The sequence below is a fragment of the Sinohyriopsis cumingii genome, chromosome 2 (genome assembly GCF_028554795.1).
Source record: "Sinohyriopsis cumingii isolate HCF-2022 chromosome 2, ASM2855479v2, whole genome shotgun sequence".
Lineage (NCBI taxonomy): Eukaryota > Metazoa > Mollusca > Bivalvia > Unionida > Unionidae > Sinohyriopsis > Sinohyriopsis cumingii.
Window position 1 is genome coordinate 49,341,612 of NC_142962.1, and position 17,215 is coordinate 49,358,826.

The 17,215-nt window shown below is 36.8% G+C and overlaps 1 protein-coding gene across 3 annotated transcripts in view; it reads left to right on the forward strand.

The window, feature by feature from the left end:
* LOC149804804 (TNF receptor-associated factor 3-like) overlaps positions 1-17,215 on the forward strand; it is a 222,455-nt gene that overhangs the window by 194,514 nt on the left and 10,726 nt on the right. For all 3 annotated transcript variants that reach the window (XM_089944776.1, XM_089944769.1, XM_089944787.1), the window contains 2 exons: positions 5,316-5,429; positions 13,837-14,056. In XM_089944776.1, coding sequence (XP_089800902.1) covers positions 5,316-5,429; positions 13,837-14,056 — 334 coding nt within the window. The remainder of the gene's footprint in view (positions 1-5,315; positions 5,430-13,836; positions 14,057-17,215) is intronic.

Sequence of the window (17,215 nt, forward strand, 5' to 3'; positions counted from 1 at the left end):
TGCGACTTAAGTCATTTTCCAGGTAGGCAACAGTGTATGCGTCCTATTACTTCAACTTGCCATGACTGCTTGTAAAACTATATTTGCATGGTTTATAAAGGCCCAGAACAAGCATTCTGTTGTGCTTTACTAAACATTGAGCAAAGAAGTTTTACAAACACTCGCTATTGAGCACGTGGTACCTGAAAAAAATTAAAATGGCTGACGCTGAATACGATGGTGATTTCTATCAACAAATACTGAATTCTGATAGTGATGACGACAATGATTTTGAAGGATTTGAGGAGGATGAAATTATTGGAGCTGGCAAAGTGTTGATGGAAATGCCCATGAGTTATTTTGAGCCAGGAATCGACGTGGAACTGGAGTTGGATGTACATGCTGACTGGACGTGAAAAGATGGCACGCCTGTCAACCCCCCATTCACTGGTACTTCAAAGTTAAAGGTTGAAATGGCAAATAGTAAACCTATTGACTATTTAAGACCTTTTTTTATGATGAGTTATTGCATTTGATAGTAGATCAAACAAATCATTATGCAGATCAGAGAGTTAATGGGGCAGACTTGAAGGAGAACAGTTGCATGAAAAAATGGCAGCCTGTTACACCTGAGTAGCTAAAACTCTTTTTCTCATTGATTATAGCAATGGGTCTGGTACGTAAATCTGATCTCGATTCATACTGGGCTACTGATGATGTGATATCAACCCCATACTTCAACAAAAAAATGAGTAAGGATAGATTTCTAGCTATTTTAAGCAATTTACACCTGGCAGACAACGAGAACAATCAAGGTGACACTTTACACAAGATCTGCCCAATGATTAAAAAAACTGAAGCATTTGCTGAGGTTTATTCACCAGATATGAACCTCAGTTTTGATGAAGCTACCTGCCCTTGGAAAGGTCATCTGAAATTTCGAGTTTATAACTCTGCCAAACCTAACAAGTTTGGCATAAAGCTGTTCCAGGTGTGCGAGGCAAGCAGTGGATATTGTATTGGCTACCACATTTATGCTGGTAAAACAGGTGGAGACCTTGACAATTATTGTCAAGGACTAGAACTAAACACTGATGAGCTGAGTAAAACAACAAAAATTGTGATTGGTTTGCTTTGCAAGTCTAGTCTTTTGAATAAAGGACACCGAGTATATATGGATAACTATTATTCATCACCTGAACTTTTTAACGAACTTGAGTTGCTTAATACCTCTGCATGTGGAACCTTGCGAACAAATAGAGTAGGTGTTGCAGAAGCAATGAAGGTTAAAAAAAAAAACTAAACCAGGGTGAGTGTATTTTTCGCAGGAAGGACAATTTGCTACTGGTGAAATATCATGACAAACGAGATGTAAATATGATCTTAAGTTTTCATAAAGCCAAGGTAGCATTGATCAATAAAACAAATTTTGCTACAAACACACCTGTGATGAAACCCACATGTATTGTGGATTATGTGAAAAACATGGGCGGAGTAGATTTAAGTGACCAATTTAACCAGTACAATCCTGTAGTAAAGAAATCCAAGAAATGGTGGAGAAAACTATTTTTTTATCTACTGAATGTATGTATTGTAAATGCCTATCAGTTGTACCTGAAATTCTCACCTGTGCAGAAGAAACTAAGTCATCATGATTTCCGTGTCTCAATAGTAAAGTCATTGGTTCTGGAAGCAGGAGATGTGTCAGAACCTACTAGGAGAGGACGAAAATTTGCTGGTGAGCAACCTGAACGCCTCGTTGGGAGGCATTTCCCTGAATTTATTCCAGCTACACCTGGAGCTAAACGAGCACACCCTGCACGTGATTGTGTTGCTTGTAATAAGAGAAGAAAGGACTGAGGGATTCAAAAGAAAGCAAACATCTTTCAGATGTGAGACATGCCAAGTGGCACTTTGTGTACCTGATTGTTCCAGGTTATTCCACACTCGTGTAAATTACCAACAGAGTGAATGTAGTAGTTCAGATGAGCTAGAATAATACCTGATCAGGTAATAAACAGAATGGGTGACTCTTTAAGTGCACAAATTGACATGAAATATATCAGAATAAACAAGGGAAAAATGTTCATGAACATTTACTACTGACTCTGGAGGTCTAAATTTACCTCTGACATTCATGGATTGCATGTTTACAAAACTGTTACCTTTTCTTTACCTGTGATTTTCACAATTTAGATATAACATTGTGACAGACATAACATGTACATGGTTGAACTACAAAAGAATATAACATTTCTTAGATATATTGGAGCTTTTTCATTAAAAAACAAACAAAAATACAGATGAAATACAGTCAAAACTTGTAATTTTACCTGTATTTGCACCTGTACATGCAAATATGTTGAACTTGTGCATGTACCTTGATGCTAATCCTAAAGTTTATACATCTACCATCATTTTTCATATAGGGTTTGTGTATCTATTGTGTATATTTATTGATATGCATGCAGTTTAAAAACTGTGCAGTTTTCTTCCTTTTTTTTCTCAAACAATTCATTACTGAGGGATCTTGTGCTGCAAAACAATATAGCACTTGAAGGGATCTCAGTTTGTGTTACTAGGATCAGTAGAAGAATATATGTGTTCACAATGCAGAGCTCCGTCACTATAAGAGCTTAAAACAATTCCTTTATAATATGAGTCATGGGAAAGAATGATCTTTCAAATCCTTTTAACATGCTAACAGAATTCAGCTCATATGATATTGAGATACATGGATTAATAAAAGCATTGTCCTTTCAGGGTTTAGGAACTGGAAGGGCTTAGCAGAATTCTGTTAGCAGATGGGCCTGGAGAAATAATTATCCTGCAACCCCTTTCTGATAGAATTTTATTGGAGACAGTTGCTAACAGAATTCTGTTAAAACTATTTGGAGTAAGAGTATCATTGTTATACAGGAGCTTTTTGATGAAACGGTATTGATTATAGCATCATGCCCACTTAGATGAATGAATGCATGGATGTTTTCATGCACATGTTATTAATGCCATGTAACTTCTGCATTGTTCAAGATATGGGATATGATTGGGGATTATTTGCAGATGTAAACAATGGTTTGAAATTTTTTAACTGACCCTGGGAGTGAGTCTAGAAGGTGGGGATTGATTTACATATAGGTGAACATTATAACTCCCTAATATTAGACTAACATGTCAGAATAGGTGAGATTATCAACCCAAGTGTCAGCCTGTGTCTGACTGGGGATGTGAATAGAATAAGTGGGACATGCTCTAGAGGCATACAGCTGTAGCCACTGGATTAAAACACACACTGTTGATATCTTCACCTTTCAAATGTATATACACTTACTGGGTGATTCAAAATGAATTCATATATTAAAAAAATGATGTTTTCCCATGGGTCCAGCCATACCATTAGGGATTAAGCCATAGAGTTATACAACAGAAATCATTGCAGTTCTTGTGTTGAAACCATAGTCATTTACTGAGCATGAAAATGTATATTTATACATACAGCTGACATTGACCCTGGCCCCCACCCCACCCCCTGATGCAAAAGAACATATCACATTGGTCATAATTTGAAAATTATTGATATCCCAGCCCAATACAGATATATACCGATTTACTGGGCTTGAAAAGATGAATTAGTTACCTAAAATTTGCATATTTCTTACGGTAAAAATTACTCCCGAGCCTGGTAACAGGCCAGCTAGAGCAACTGTAATGTGAAACTGGTGTGGGACACTAATAGTTTCTATGGCTATTTTCTATTGAAGATTGCTCAAGCCCTGACACAAACAGAGCACTTGCAGTGAATGGCACTGGTGGAAGTTCAAAACATTTTGCTTTAAGTCTGGATCAGACAATTCATCATATGCCAGTGTTATCTTCTGCCATAGCCTTTACCCATGTCACAATACATAGAAACATCATGCTATGATGTGCCCCTCTGCTCACCTCACAGTACATTGTGACCCTGCTGTAGCATGCTCTGTTATAACTCAAATTCAGTTATAACATGGTTGTGGCATGGCTCTCGAAATTTTATATACATGTATTTTTCTCGCACACAAAAAAATTCTTTCTGAAAAGTACAGAAAAAATGGAAAAAGTTTATTATTGTTTTGGAGAATAGATCGCACATGAATAATACAAGATGATCGTGGAGTGGATCCTGAAATTTTATATGTATTTTTCTCGTACATGAAAATAAAGTTTTTCTTCTTAAAAGTACGAAAAATAAAGTGTAAAATGTTTATTCTAGGATTGCGTAGGGCTTCGCCAATGTTGCAAACTGAGATTTTATTTTCCTAATTGGCAGCAAAATATAACATCTGGCAATTTTTTTATTAGTGGCAACATTGTTGGCCGTTTAAATTTGTATATACAACCATAATCTAATGTGCTTCTCTTCTTCAAGGGTTTTGCCCACATCACAATAAATAGAAACACCATGCCCATGTCACGAGACATGGCTAAACCATATTTAAATGTGCTCCTCATCTGCCAAGGGTTTTTCCCACATCACAATACATAGAAACATCATGCTGTGATGTTCCCCTCTGCTCAGCTCACAATATATAGATGAATTAACTATACTCTGATATGCTTCTCTTCCAAGAGATATGCCCATGTCACAATACACAGATAAAGCATACTCTAATGTGATCCTCTTCTGCCAAGGGCTTTGCCCATGTCACAATACACAGATAAAGCATACTCTAATGTGATCCTCTTCTGCCAAGGGCTTTGCCCATGTCACAATACATAGCTAAACCATACTCTAAAAAAATGTGCTCATCTTCTTCATGGGCTTTGCCAGCTTCACAATAAATAGAAATTCCATGCCCATGTAACAATATATGGCTAAATCATACTCCAGCGTGCTCTTCTTCTGCCGAGGGCTTTGCCCAGGTCACAATACATAGATAAACTATACTCTTATGTGCTCCTCTTCTGCCAAGGGCTTGGCCCACATCACAGTAAATAGAAATGCCATTCTCTAATGTGCTTCTCTACTGAAGGTGATTAATTGTATCATCACTTTGATAGCAGAAGAGTGTTTATTGCTTTTATACTGTATGTTCATATATAGGTACATTTAGGACACTTTTTAATATTTATACAAAAGTCTTTTAGCACAGTTTAGCAAAACCAAATGAGGTAGAGAAATGAAATATGGATTGCATACTTCTATTCACCTGCAGATGACCAGATTAGATTTTCAGGTCAATAAAGCAAGTGTTTGATTTGTTTAACATTTAAAAGTTTAGTGAAAACCTTATTAGCACATTTTTGCACAAACCATGTGTAGTAGAAATATGAAATTGAGCTATATGCTTTGGCTTAAGGAAATTGCATCTGAAAGAGATGGACTGAAGCGACGTTTGGAACAACAAAAGGAGGAGATGGCTTCACTGAAGTCACAGGTTGAGGCACTGAAGACAGCCAGCAAAGATGCCAAAGTAAGTGTGATACATGATAAGTGTAGATATATATATTTCTTTTTCAGATGTTACAAACTGACTTTATTGTGATCAAAAGATAATTGACCTTATGCCAGAAGGTAGATCGCTCTGCCTACCGAACACATGACTTGACAACGTATTAACCTCCGACAAACATTCTGTGAAAATGGCGTGTGTGTTAACATTAAAAGATATACCAGACGATATTGGTGAGCAATATTTGCCATGTGAAACAACACTGAGACAGAGACAGAAAGCGAGAGCATTTATCCATCGCTTGCACTTCTCTAAGTTACGTCGGTATGCGGAGAACTTGTCCCCACGTATCTGGAGAAGTCATCCCAAAACTTATCACCCAAATAACCTTTTTATAACACAATTAAGTTATCTTTTACGTGATTCATATATATATATATATATATATATATATATATATATATATATATACGCGATCACAAAAAGGACATTAACCAAATTAAAGCAATATCATAGTAATATTTGTAAGGATGAAATTAAGTCTATATATAATCTAATGAATGACGACAGCATAGTGATTAAAAAGGATGATAAGTAAAACACTATTATTACTGTGAATCAAGATGATTATGTTAAAAAAAGTTGAATGTCGATTAGAAATTAAATAAAAAATTTCGACATGCATTAATGAGATCGTTAAAAATAATAATTCTGTATGTGAGGAATTTGATACTTTCCCTCTTAACATAAGTAAATCTCAAAAATAATAATTCCTTATATGAGGAATTTGATTCTTTCCCTCTTAACATACGTACACCTCAATTCTACATATTACCCAAAACTTCTAAAAATCCTGACCATAATTTACCTTTAAATTTTCCAGGATGACCCATTTTATCAGGTTGTATTTCATATACTGAAAACCTATCCAAATTTATTGATAGTGTTTTACAACCTTTAATGAAATCACTTCCTTCATTAATTAAAGTTACAACTACTTTCATTAAAAAGTCTATTCCACATCTATCTGATAATTTAAATCCTGGTATCATTAGATGGAACATCACTATATACCAACATTTCGCATGCAGATGGTATTGAAGCGTGCAAATATTTTCTTGATAACATTCCTAATAATAGCACACTATCTAGCGAAGATATTTGTAAAATAATAAAAAAATTATCTTGGAAAATAATTGTTTTCAATTTAATAATACGAATTACGATTTTTAGATGACATATTTATGATCTGGAAGCATTCAACTGAAGAACTGAAAAAAATGATTGATCGCCTAAATCATTTACTTATACTACATCTAGTATGCATGTTTCATTTTTAGATGTAAATGTAATAAAAAATATTGATAACACTATCTCTACAAATATTATTAAAATGCATCTAATGATTTGAAGAGCAGAGCATAAGGGACAGATAACACTTATTTTTTGTTAGCAGAGCTGATCAAATGGAAAAGTTAAAAAATTGCAAATTTTATAAATTTAATAAGTTATTAAGTTGAAGAAAAACAACAATAAAAAAAGCCTTAACCATGTGGCTATATCTCAGAATTACTATATATGGTCCTTGGCAACTTCTCCAGGTGATGTGGGCGACTTCTCCAACCGTTGGGAAATTTGTAAATATATACAATAGCTGAGTTGTCAGTATCGACAGAATCAGCTTGTCAGAGGAAAATGGCGGTTGTAAACAGTGTCTGGAGGTGTGTATATTAGCACTCGCTGATTGGTCAGTCAAGCAGAATGATTGACAACTGGCGATAGGTCAATTCTGGTAGTAGTGTTGCTTTTTTTCTGTGACCATGTCACCTATGCTAATTTGTATTCAGTTGCCACATCTGTGTTTAACAGGTTGAAAGAATTCATATAATTGCTGCAGGAGTAGTTAGTACTTATATTGAGATTATTGTGAAATTGTACAAAGTGAGATTTGTTGATGTTTGTTCATAGATACCATAGCAACCATATAGAGAAATAGGGTGGGAAGATATTTCTTGCAAAAAGTTAAATATTCTTTGTACCTTTCCATCAAATATAATTGTCCAAGGCATGTTAATGGTTAATCAGATTTGTTGTCTAAATGTGGCTTATATCCTCGGTTCATTATTTACAGTTCCAAGCTGGATGATTAGTCTTTTCTCCAGACATGTCCTCAGATTTCAGTTCTGTTATAATGTGTAATTACTGAAGAGTTCAGAACTGAAATTGTCTTAGTATGAAATAAAGTTACATTAACTTATTTATAGTTAAATGATAAAGAACAAATAGAATTTACTTAAGATGTTGTGTTGTTTGTTAGCAGATCCTTATTATTACAGTTATAGAACCCTCACCTTTTGAGGTAGAGTGATCAACCTAACAATCTCCAAACCTACCTATCCCTTCACTAAGTAGAATAGCAAGAGGAAATTGCCTTGGTGAAGTGGAGAAAACTAGTATCTGAATGAAAACGACCATGCCATCAGAAGGAAGGCAGACCCTTCAGATACATTGCCTCTGCACTCTGTGTGGCATCACCTGCTACTGTAAGTATGTGGATGGTACTACCTGTGACAGTTGATCCAGAATGGAAAGCTACACCTGGCTTCCTCTGGAAAGTTCCTTCTGGTGGATCAGGCAGCCAAGCAGATATGCACATCTACCAGCTGTGAAAGCAGATGGCAAGAGCTTTGTGAGTGCAGAGCATAAGTTCAGGTCCAGTAGGAACTGATGGCCATCCACTTTGTCTGGATGTATAAACATTGTTCTTCCACAGGATTCAGACAGACCTGGAAGAAAGAGTGAGAGTGACTGTGCAACTTTCCCTCATTTAAATCCAAATCATGCACAAGTCATCACACTATTCCCACTCAACCCCAACCAGACACATTCAAGTACTGTGAGAGTACATAAGCAAATAGACCAGAGAGTAGAACAGCTCTGGTTGGTAGAGATTCAACATCCACATAGCAGCCCTGAGTGAAACTCACTGAGCTGAGGAAGGACACCTCACTGAAGTAGGAGATAGCTACACCTTTTTTGGAGTGGTCAAAGTAAAGAAGTACGACTTTAAGTTGGTTTTGGTTTTACATTCAAATAACAGCTAATTAGGAAGCTTACAAATCTTCTGAAGGGTGTGAATTACAGACTAATGCAAATGAGAATCCCACTTCGGGAAAAAGCTATCATAAGTGCCTATGTACCCACCATGACCAATTCAGATGAGATCAAGGAAAATTTTTATGAATACATGGAGTCTTTTATTGCATTAGTACCAAAGGCAGACAAACTCATCATCCTCGCTAGAGCTGGTGCAGATCAACACACATGACTAGGTATCATTGGCAAAAATGGTTTTGGTAAATGCAACAGCAGTGGATTCCTCCTCGTGAGAAAATGCAGTGAACATGACCTCCTAATCACCAAAAGTATTTTCACAGGCTGAACCACAACAAGATGTCTTGGATGCACCCATGCTTCAATCAGTGGCATCCTACTATGTTGTTGTCAAAAGACAAGACAGGCAGGATGTCCAAATGATGAATCCATAACTGTAAAATGTTGGACTGAAAACTGTGCTCAAAAATCTTAATGTCACCAAATTGAAACAGGAAAATGTGAAACATGCTTTTGTTGAAGAACCGTGCAGCAGACTGGACACAATTGATATAAACTCCAAGAATGTTGAGGAAAACTGGGCATCCTTCAGAGACAGTGTATACTCAACTGTATCCAAAACCCTTGGTACCACCACATGTAAACATCAATATTAGTTTTATGAGAACAATGCAGCCTTACAGGGACTTCTACAGGAGAAACATTGGCTACAGAAGGCTTGTCTGGAAGACAGCACTTCATAATCAAAGAATGCAGCCTTCAACAACATCAAGTGTCCTGTGCAAACTTGGAGTTGCAAGACTTATGGCTGAACAGTAAGGCAGATGAGATTCAGATTTACACAGGCAGGAATGGTTTGACAAACTTCTAAGATGCTTTGAAAACAATCTGTGAGCCACAATCATCAGGAACATCTCCAGTACTGAGTGCTGATAGCACCAGACTGCTAACTAACATAGAAAAGATACTTCAGAAATGGGCAGAACACTTCCACAATATCATCAGTCAACGTCATCTATCACTGAGGAGGTAATCAATCAGCTGCCCCAAGTGGAAGTCAACATATCAATTACGAATTCACTAGAGCTGACTGAAACTGAAATTAATTAACCTGCTGTCAAACGGCAAAGCACCTGGAATAGATGCTTTACCAGCAGAAGTCGAAAAGCCAGAAGCTCATACACAGCACAGAAACTGAACTCTTCCAATCAAAGTGGACTCGGAGAACTATACCCCATGACTACAAGGATGCATCTCCTTGCTTAGCTGGCAAAAAACTTACCAGAATTCTGCAGAATTACCTTTTGCATCAAACTGACAACAGGTTCTTGCCAGAGAGACTTTGTGGCTTCAGAAAATGATGAGCGACCACAGACATGGTGTTTGCAGCTTGTCGGCTCCAGGAGAAATGTTTTAAATCCAATCTGTACATGACATTCATTGACCTGAAGCAAGTATGACCATTGGCAGACTATGTGCAAATGTGTAGGTGCACAGAGGTATCAGTCCATATCTTAAGGTCTTTAAAGCTGTTGTGTTGCCAGCCCTGCTGTATGCTTGTGAAACCTGGAGATTGTACAGATACCATGCCAAGAAGCTGAACCATTTTCACATGGGCTGCTAGAGAAAACTGATGAAGATGGCAGGAGAGAGTCCCAGACAATGAGGTTCTCACGCTGGCAGGCATTCCATGCATCCACACTTTGCTGATGAAATTACAGTTGAGATGGTCAGGCCACATCTCCAGGATGTCAGAAGAGGGACTATCAAAGAAGACTTGGCAAATTGAAGGAGGAAAAGCAATCTCCGGATGGTCAGAAGAAATGCTTTCGAGATTCCCACAAGTCACCCTTGAAACACTACACAGGATCACTCCACCTGGTGGAATCTCATCCATACTAGAGCTACAGATTTTAAATGGAGGAGAACTACAAAGGCAGTGCAGAAGAGCAGTATAAATCACAGAAAAGCAGCACATCCTGAGTCTGATGATTAAGCAAACCCGAGGAGCATCTCCTGTCTAGTTTGCCACAGACAGTTCAGAGCACAAATTGGTCTAATCAGCCACTAATGTACTCAGAGAAACCAATCCAGTCAGTGATGTCATGGTTGTCTTGAAATTCTAAGGAATGAACAAGGACAACAGAATATGCCAAACGAGTCAAATACTCCATGTTTATAACCACTTGGACACTGAGTTTATCCCATAGTGACCAAAAATAGTCTTACAGAAACTGAAAGGATTAAAAAGACGTATTTTAAAACAAATTTGTTGAATGAATCTTTTAATTAAATAAAAATATTCCTTCATCAAAGAACAAAATGTATTTACCATGGTGGTAAATTATTTTTTATTATACATGCAGAACAATGATATTGATTATGTTTGTTAGTAAAGAGAATAATCTTTCTGGAATGAAGTCCAACTAAGACAGAAATCTAACTTAATTTTCTCATTTGAAATATGTTTTATGGCAGATGTCTCATGAATTTTTATGTCAACACAAATGTATGCAACTTTTCCCACTATCAAGAATCAGACAAATATATATTTACTGTAGATATCTTGGGTAATGACTGACACCAAACATAACTGCAGTTATACTAGGAACATGTTTTTTTTATTATGACATAGAGAAAGGAATAACATTTTTTTTTATACCTAGGTTTCTATTCTTGGATTTAAAGACTCATTCATAGATTTAGAATTTTATTGATCTCATAGTAAAAAATATTTTGTTTTTGCCAGCCTCAAAACTGAATTTTCTGAACCTCTGAACTGTTCATGTCATGAATTGAATATATATTACTAGAAATGAATGAATTGTATTTGTAATGGCTTTGTTGTTGTTGTTGTGATTTGGATTTTTAACTTAGCTTTAACAATTTTTCAATCATATCGCTACAATGTCTGCAATGTGGCAGTTTATAGTGATGTCTAGCACTGGGGCATCATACCGTAGACATGTAGCATGATGTCCCACCCAGTCACATTATCCTGACACCGGGCCGACCAGTCCTAACACTAACCTCTTAATGCTGAGCACCAAGCGAGGCAGCTGTTAGTACCATTTTTGTAAGTCTTTGGTATGACTCTGCTGGGGATCGAACCCACGACCTCCCGCATCCGAGGCAGACGCTCTAGCCACTAGGCCACCGGAGCGGTGTAATGGCTTTAAAAGATGTAATATTAATGCAGTCCTTCATCTATGACCCATTAATTATAATTTTCTTTACAACTCGAGGCACTTAAGATATTATTGTATGTTTTCTTATCTTAAGCTAGTTTTATTTTAAACAACTTGACCTACACTTTTTTTAAGTCTCTACTGCGCTGTAAGTTTTTCATTTAACACTATCTCTCATACAGCAGTATTATCACAGCCATTAGTTGGAGTCTACTATTTTCAGAATACAATGGTGTACTGCATTTTGTTTACATAGGATATGAAACATAAGCTGGTGCTAGTGTCCCTATAAAGCTAAGTCGGACAGCTCTTTGATCTTTACTGCTAAGTGAGGCTGAAATTCACAACTGAGTGTGAGTTTAGAGCTATTTGACTGGTAGCTCTTCTTAGGTCGCTTGTACTCTGCTGAATATGAAAATGTTCTTGCTACTCAGGATGGAGTTTTAACAAAATACTTTTTATTATTATGTCTAATTTGCCCAAACTGAAAATTTTACTGATTTTTTCATCTTGTATGGCCACCACAATGGTAATTCTTAAAAATGTTATCATTATCCCTCCTGAATGAATGGATGGTCATATTGACATGGGGGTTTTACCAAAAAGCTTCTCAGCTAAGACGAGTCAGACCTGTAATTTCATGTCTCTGATGGCCATCTTGAAAATCTTGTTATCACTTCATTTCCAGTATTTAATTTTAGTAACTTGATTTGATTTTGTTCATAAAAAAAATATATTTGATTATTTTAACCAAATTTGGCACATGGTTAAGTCTTAACATTGTCTGAGACAAGTTCAGTGGTATATTCAGGTCAGAAGCCATGAAGATATAGTACTGCACAGTTATTTTCTGAACATATAACTTAGACATGAAAGAGAATATTTTTCTTATCAGATTTGTAATGTTGGAGCTTCATAATACATTGAGATGGTCTCTTACTCAGGAGTTAAAATGAAGAAACAGGCTTGTGGATTCCTGGATGTTCTTTTTGGTCATTTCCACTGAGAGACTTTAGTTTATTTTGTAAGATATTTTATGAACTTCTGCATTCATCAGTAGATTATATAAAATATCCCTCCTAACTCGCTCATAAAAAGAGGTGATCTTTGATATTCATGAGCAAAGGACAGATTTTTTTAAAACTTGTGTTGCTGGACACTTCCACATGAAGGCTATCTGCTTGGAAAGAAAGAACATTTGCACCTCCATATGAAGGACATCTGCTTGGAAAGAACATTGTGAATCTCTTGCTTTTATTTACCATACGTATTTAACATATACCTATATAAAAGATACCTTTCTATAAAGAAGAGTTTTTTGCCCATGCTAGTATCAGATATAGACATATAATGAAATGAATAATACATGTAATAAATAATTTACCATGCAGATCATGAAACCTTAGGTACTCACTGTACCCATAACACTGATATGAATCTGTTAATCAGTATGAATAATAAACCCTCAAATTCTCATCAGTGCTGATATGGACCTGATAATCATTATACATGTAGATAAAGATAATAGAACCTTATGTTCTCACCATACAGTTGATGCTGATAAGACCCTGTTAATTGACTTGGTCAATAAAACTTAAGCTCCCACCATATCCATGCCAGTGATGTTGTGAACCTGTCACCATGCCTTTGATGGTGATTTGGACCTGTGAATTAATATAGATAATAAAACCTGAAGTTCCCATCACAACCATACATACCGAGTTGCTCTGGATCTGATAATCCACATAGATGTTAACAAACCCTCAAAGGTTTGATTATATCCATGATCCTAATATAGATCTGTAAATCAACATAGATAACAAATCCTCTTACAACATCCTTAACTATAATGTTGTGAACCTGTTAATAGAGATAAATCCAAAAGTTCTCACCTTACCCAAACCTACAGTGCTTATAAGGACCAGTTAATCAGTTTAGATAATAGATCCTAAAGTTCTAACCATATCCATCCCTGTGAGGTTGTGAACCTGTTAATATGTTTAGATAATGAACCCTTATGTTCTTACCCTACCCATACAAGTAATTCTGATTAGGACTTGTTAATAAATATAGAGAGCAAAGTTTTTACCATACGCATACCCAGGTTAGAATTTGTACAACTTCAGATGAGGATGGTGTCTCAGACAGAACGGATAATACAGATGGAGAGAAAATCAGAAGATACTGTAAAGCGTGATGTGATGGAGCGCTGTGAGCAGCAAGTTCGTGAACTTCAAGGAACAGTTCGTGAATTGAGGGAGAAACTGACACTGCTGGAGAGACGGCCAGCTACTGGAGGGGGATCATCAGAAGCAGGTGTGCAAGTCAGGCCAGAGGAATTAAATGGTAATAAGATTTAGGTAATAGGAGGTAGACTGAATGATCAGCTATACCTAGACAGTGGGTTAATCAGTTAGTGATAGCCATTGCCAGGCTAGAGGAATTAAATGGTAATAGGAGGTAGACTGAATGATCAACTATCCCTAGATAGTGGGTTAATCAGTTAGTGATAGCCATTGCCAGGCTAGAGGAATTAAATGGTAATAGGAGGTAGACTGAATGATCAACTATACCTAGACAGTGGGTTAATCAGTTGGTGATAGCCATTGCCAGGCTAGAGGAATTAAATGGTAATAGGAGGTAGACTGAATGATCAACTATACCTAGACAGTGGGTTAATCAGTAAGTGATAGCCATTGCCAGGCTAGAGGAATTAAATGGTAATAGGAGGTAGACTGAATGATCAACTGTACTTAGACAGTGGGTTAATCAGTTAGTGATAGCCATTGCCAGGCTAGAGGAATTAAATGGTAATAGGAGGTAGACTGAATGATCAACTGTACTTAGACAGTGGGTTAATCAGTTAGTGATAGCCATTGCCAGGCTAGAGGAATTAAATGGTAATAGGAGGTAGACTGAATGATCAACTATACCTAGACAGTGGGATAATCAGTTAGTGATAGCCATTGCCAGGCTAGAGGAATTAAATGGTAATAGGAGGTAGACTGAATGATCAACTATACCTAGACAGTGGGTTAATCAGTTGGTGATAGCCATTGCCAGGCTAGAGGAATTAAATGGTAATAGGAGGTAGACTGAATGATCAACTATACCTAGACAGTGGGTTAATCAGTAAGTGATAGCCATTGCCAGGCTAGAGGAATTAAATGGTAATAGGAGGTAGACTGAATGATCAACTATACCTAGACAGTGGGATAATCAGTTAGTGATAGCCATTGCCAGGCTAGAGGAATTAAATGGTAATAGGAGGTAGACTGAATGATCAACTGTACTTAGACAGTGGGTTAATCAGTTAGTGATAGCCATTGCCAGGCTAGAGGAATTAAATGGTAATAGAAGGTAGACTGAATGATCAACTATATCTGGACAGTGGGTTAATCAGTTAGTGGTAGCCATTGCCAGGCTAGAGGAATTAAATGGTAATAGGAGATAGACTGAATGATCAACTATACTTAGACAGTGGGTTAATCAGTTAGTGATAGCCATTGCCAGGCTAGAGGAATTAAATGGTAATAGGAGGTAGACTGAATGATCAACTATACCTGGACAGTGGGTTAATCAGTTAGTGATAGCCATTGCCAGGCTAGAGGAATTAAATGGTAATAGGAGGTAGACTGAATGATCAACTATACCTAGACAGTGGGTTAATCAGTTGGTGATAGCCATTGCCAGGCTAGAGGAATTAAATGGTAATAGGAGGTAGACTGAATGATCAACTATACCTAGACAGTGGGTTAATCAGTAAGTGATAGCCATTGCCAGGCTAGAGGAATTAAATGGTAATAGGAGGTAGACTGAATGATCAACTATACCTAGACAGTGGGTTAATCAGTTGGTGATAGCCATTGCCAGGCTAGAGGAATTAAATGGTAATAGGAGGTAGACTGAATGATCAACTATACCTAGACAGTGGGTTAATCAGTAAGTGATAGCCATTGCCAGGCTAGAGGAGTTAAATGGTAATAGGAGGTAGACTGAATGATCAACTATACCTAGACAGTGGGTTAATCAGTTAGTGATAGCCATTGCCAGGCTAGAGGAATTAAATGGTAATAGGAGGTAGACTGAATGATCAACTGTACTTAGACAGTGGGTTAATCAGTAAGTGATAGCCATTGCCAGGCTAGAGGAATTAAATGGTAATAGAAGGCAGACTGAATGATCAACTATATCTGGACAGTGGGTTAATCAGTTAGTGGTAGCCATTGCCAGGCTAGAGGAATTAAATGGTAATAGGAGATAGACTGAATGATCAACTATGCCTAGACAGTGGGTTAATCAGTTAGTGATAGCCATTGCCAGGCTAGAGGAATTAAATGGTAATAGGAGGTAGACTGAATGATCAACTATACCTGGACAGTGGGTTAATCAGTTGGTGATAGCCATTGCCAGGCTAGAGGAATTAAATGGTAATAGGAGGTAGACTGAATGATCAACTATACTTAGACAGTGGGTTAATCAGTTAGTGATAGCCATTGCCAGGCTAGAGGAATTAAATGGTAATAGGAGGTAGACTGAATGATCAACTATACCTAGACAGTGGGTTAATCAGTTAGTGATAGCCATTGCCAGGCTAGAGGAATTAAATGATAATAGGAGGTAGACTGAATGATCAACTATACCTAGACAGTGGGTTAATCAGTTAGTGATAGCCATTGCCAGGCTAGAGGAATTAAATGATAATAGGAGGTAGACTGAATGATCAATTATACTTAGACAGTGGGTTATTCAGTTAGCGATAGCCATTGCCAGGCTAGAGGAATTAAATGGTAATAATTAAGAGTTAGACTGAATGGTCATCTATACCCAATCACTGTGTTAATCATTGATAGTCATTTCCAGGCTAGAGGAAGTAAATGGTAATATAGACTGAATGGTTAACTATACCTAGATGGTGGGTTAATCAGCGATAGCCATTGCCGATTTAAATGGAACACTTTTGAGATTAATTTTTTAGTTTGTAATTTGTAGGCAGTAAAATAAAATTGGGAGCAAATTCAAAATACACATTGTATTTTTCAGATACAAATGAAGCATCTGTAAGATATAATTAGAGGGATCAAGAGGTTCCATGTGGCATATAGTCATTCTCTGCTATAATCCTATTTGTACTTTTTTTTAAGTTATAGTTTTTATACATGACCTGGTTTGTACAAGTATCATGTGATTTCATATATAAATGAACATTTCAGCACCATCAATATTATACATAATTCAGTTGCTAGGAGTCCTGCAGAATTTTTTAAAGACTAAGCATTTTAAAAAAGTTATAGTTCATTTACATTCAGAGGAATTCAATGTTTCAGTGTACAGCAGCTTTTTTTATGAACTACACATACTAACTGTACATTGTAACCCAAGTTGTTGATGACGTGGTTAGCAAGAGCATTCTACACTGGGTCAGTTTGCTGAAGAAAATAATACACACAGTGCTGGCTTTTTCATTATACATTCTCACTGTTCTGATTTCAGCCAGTCTTAAGT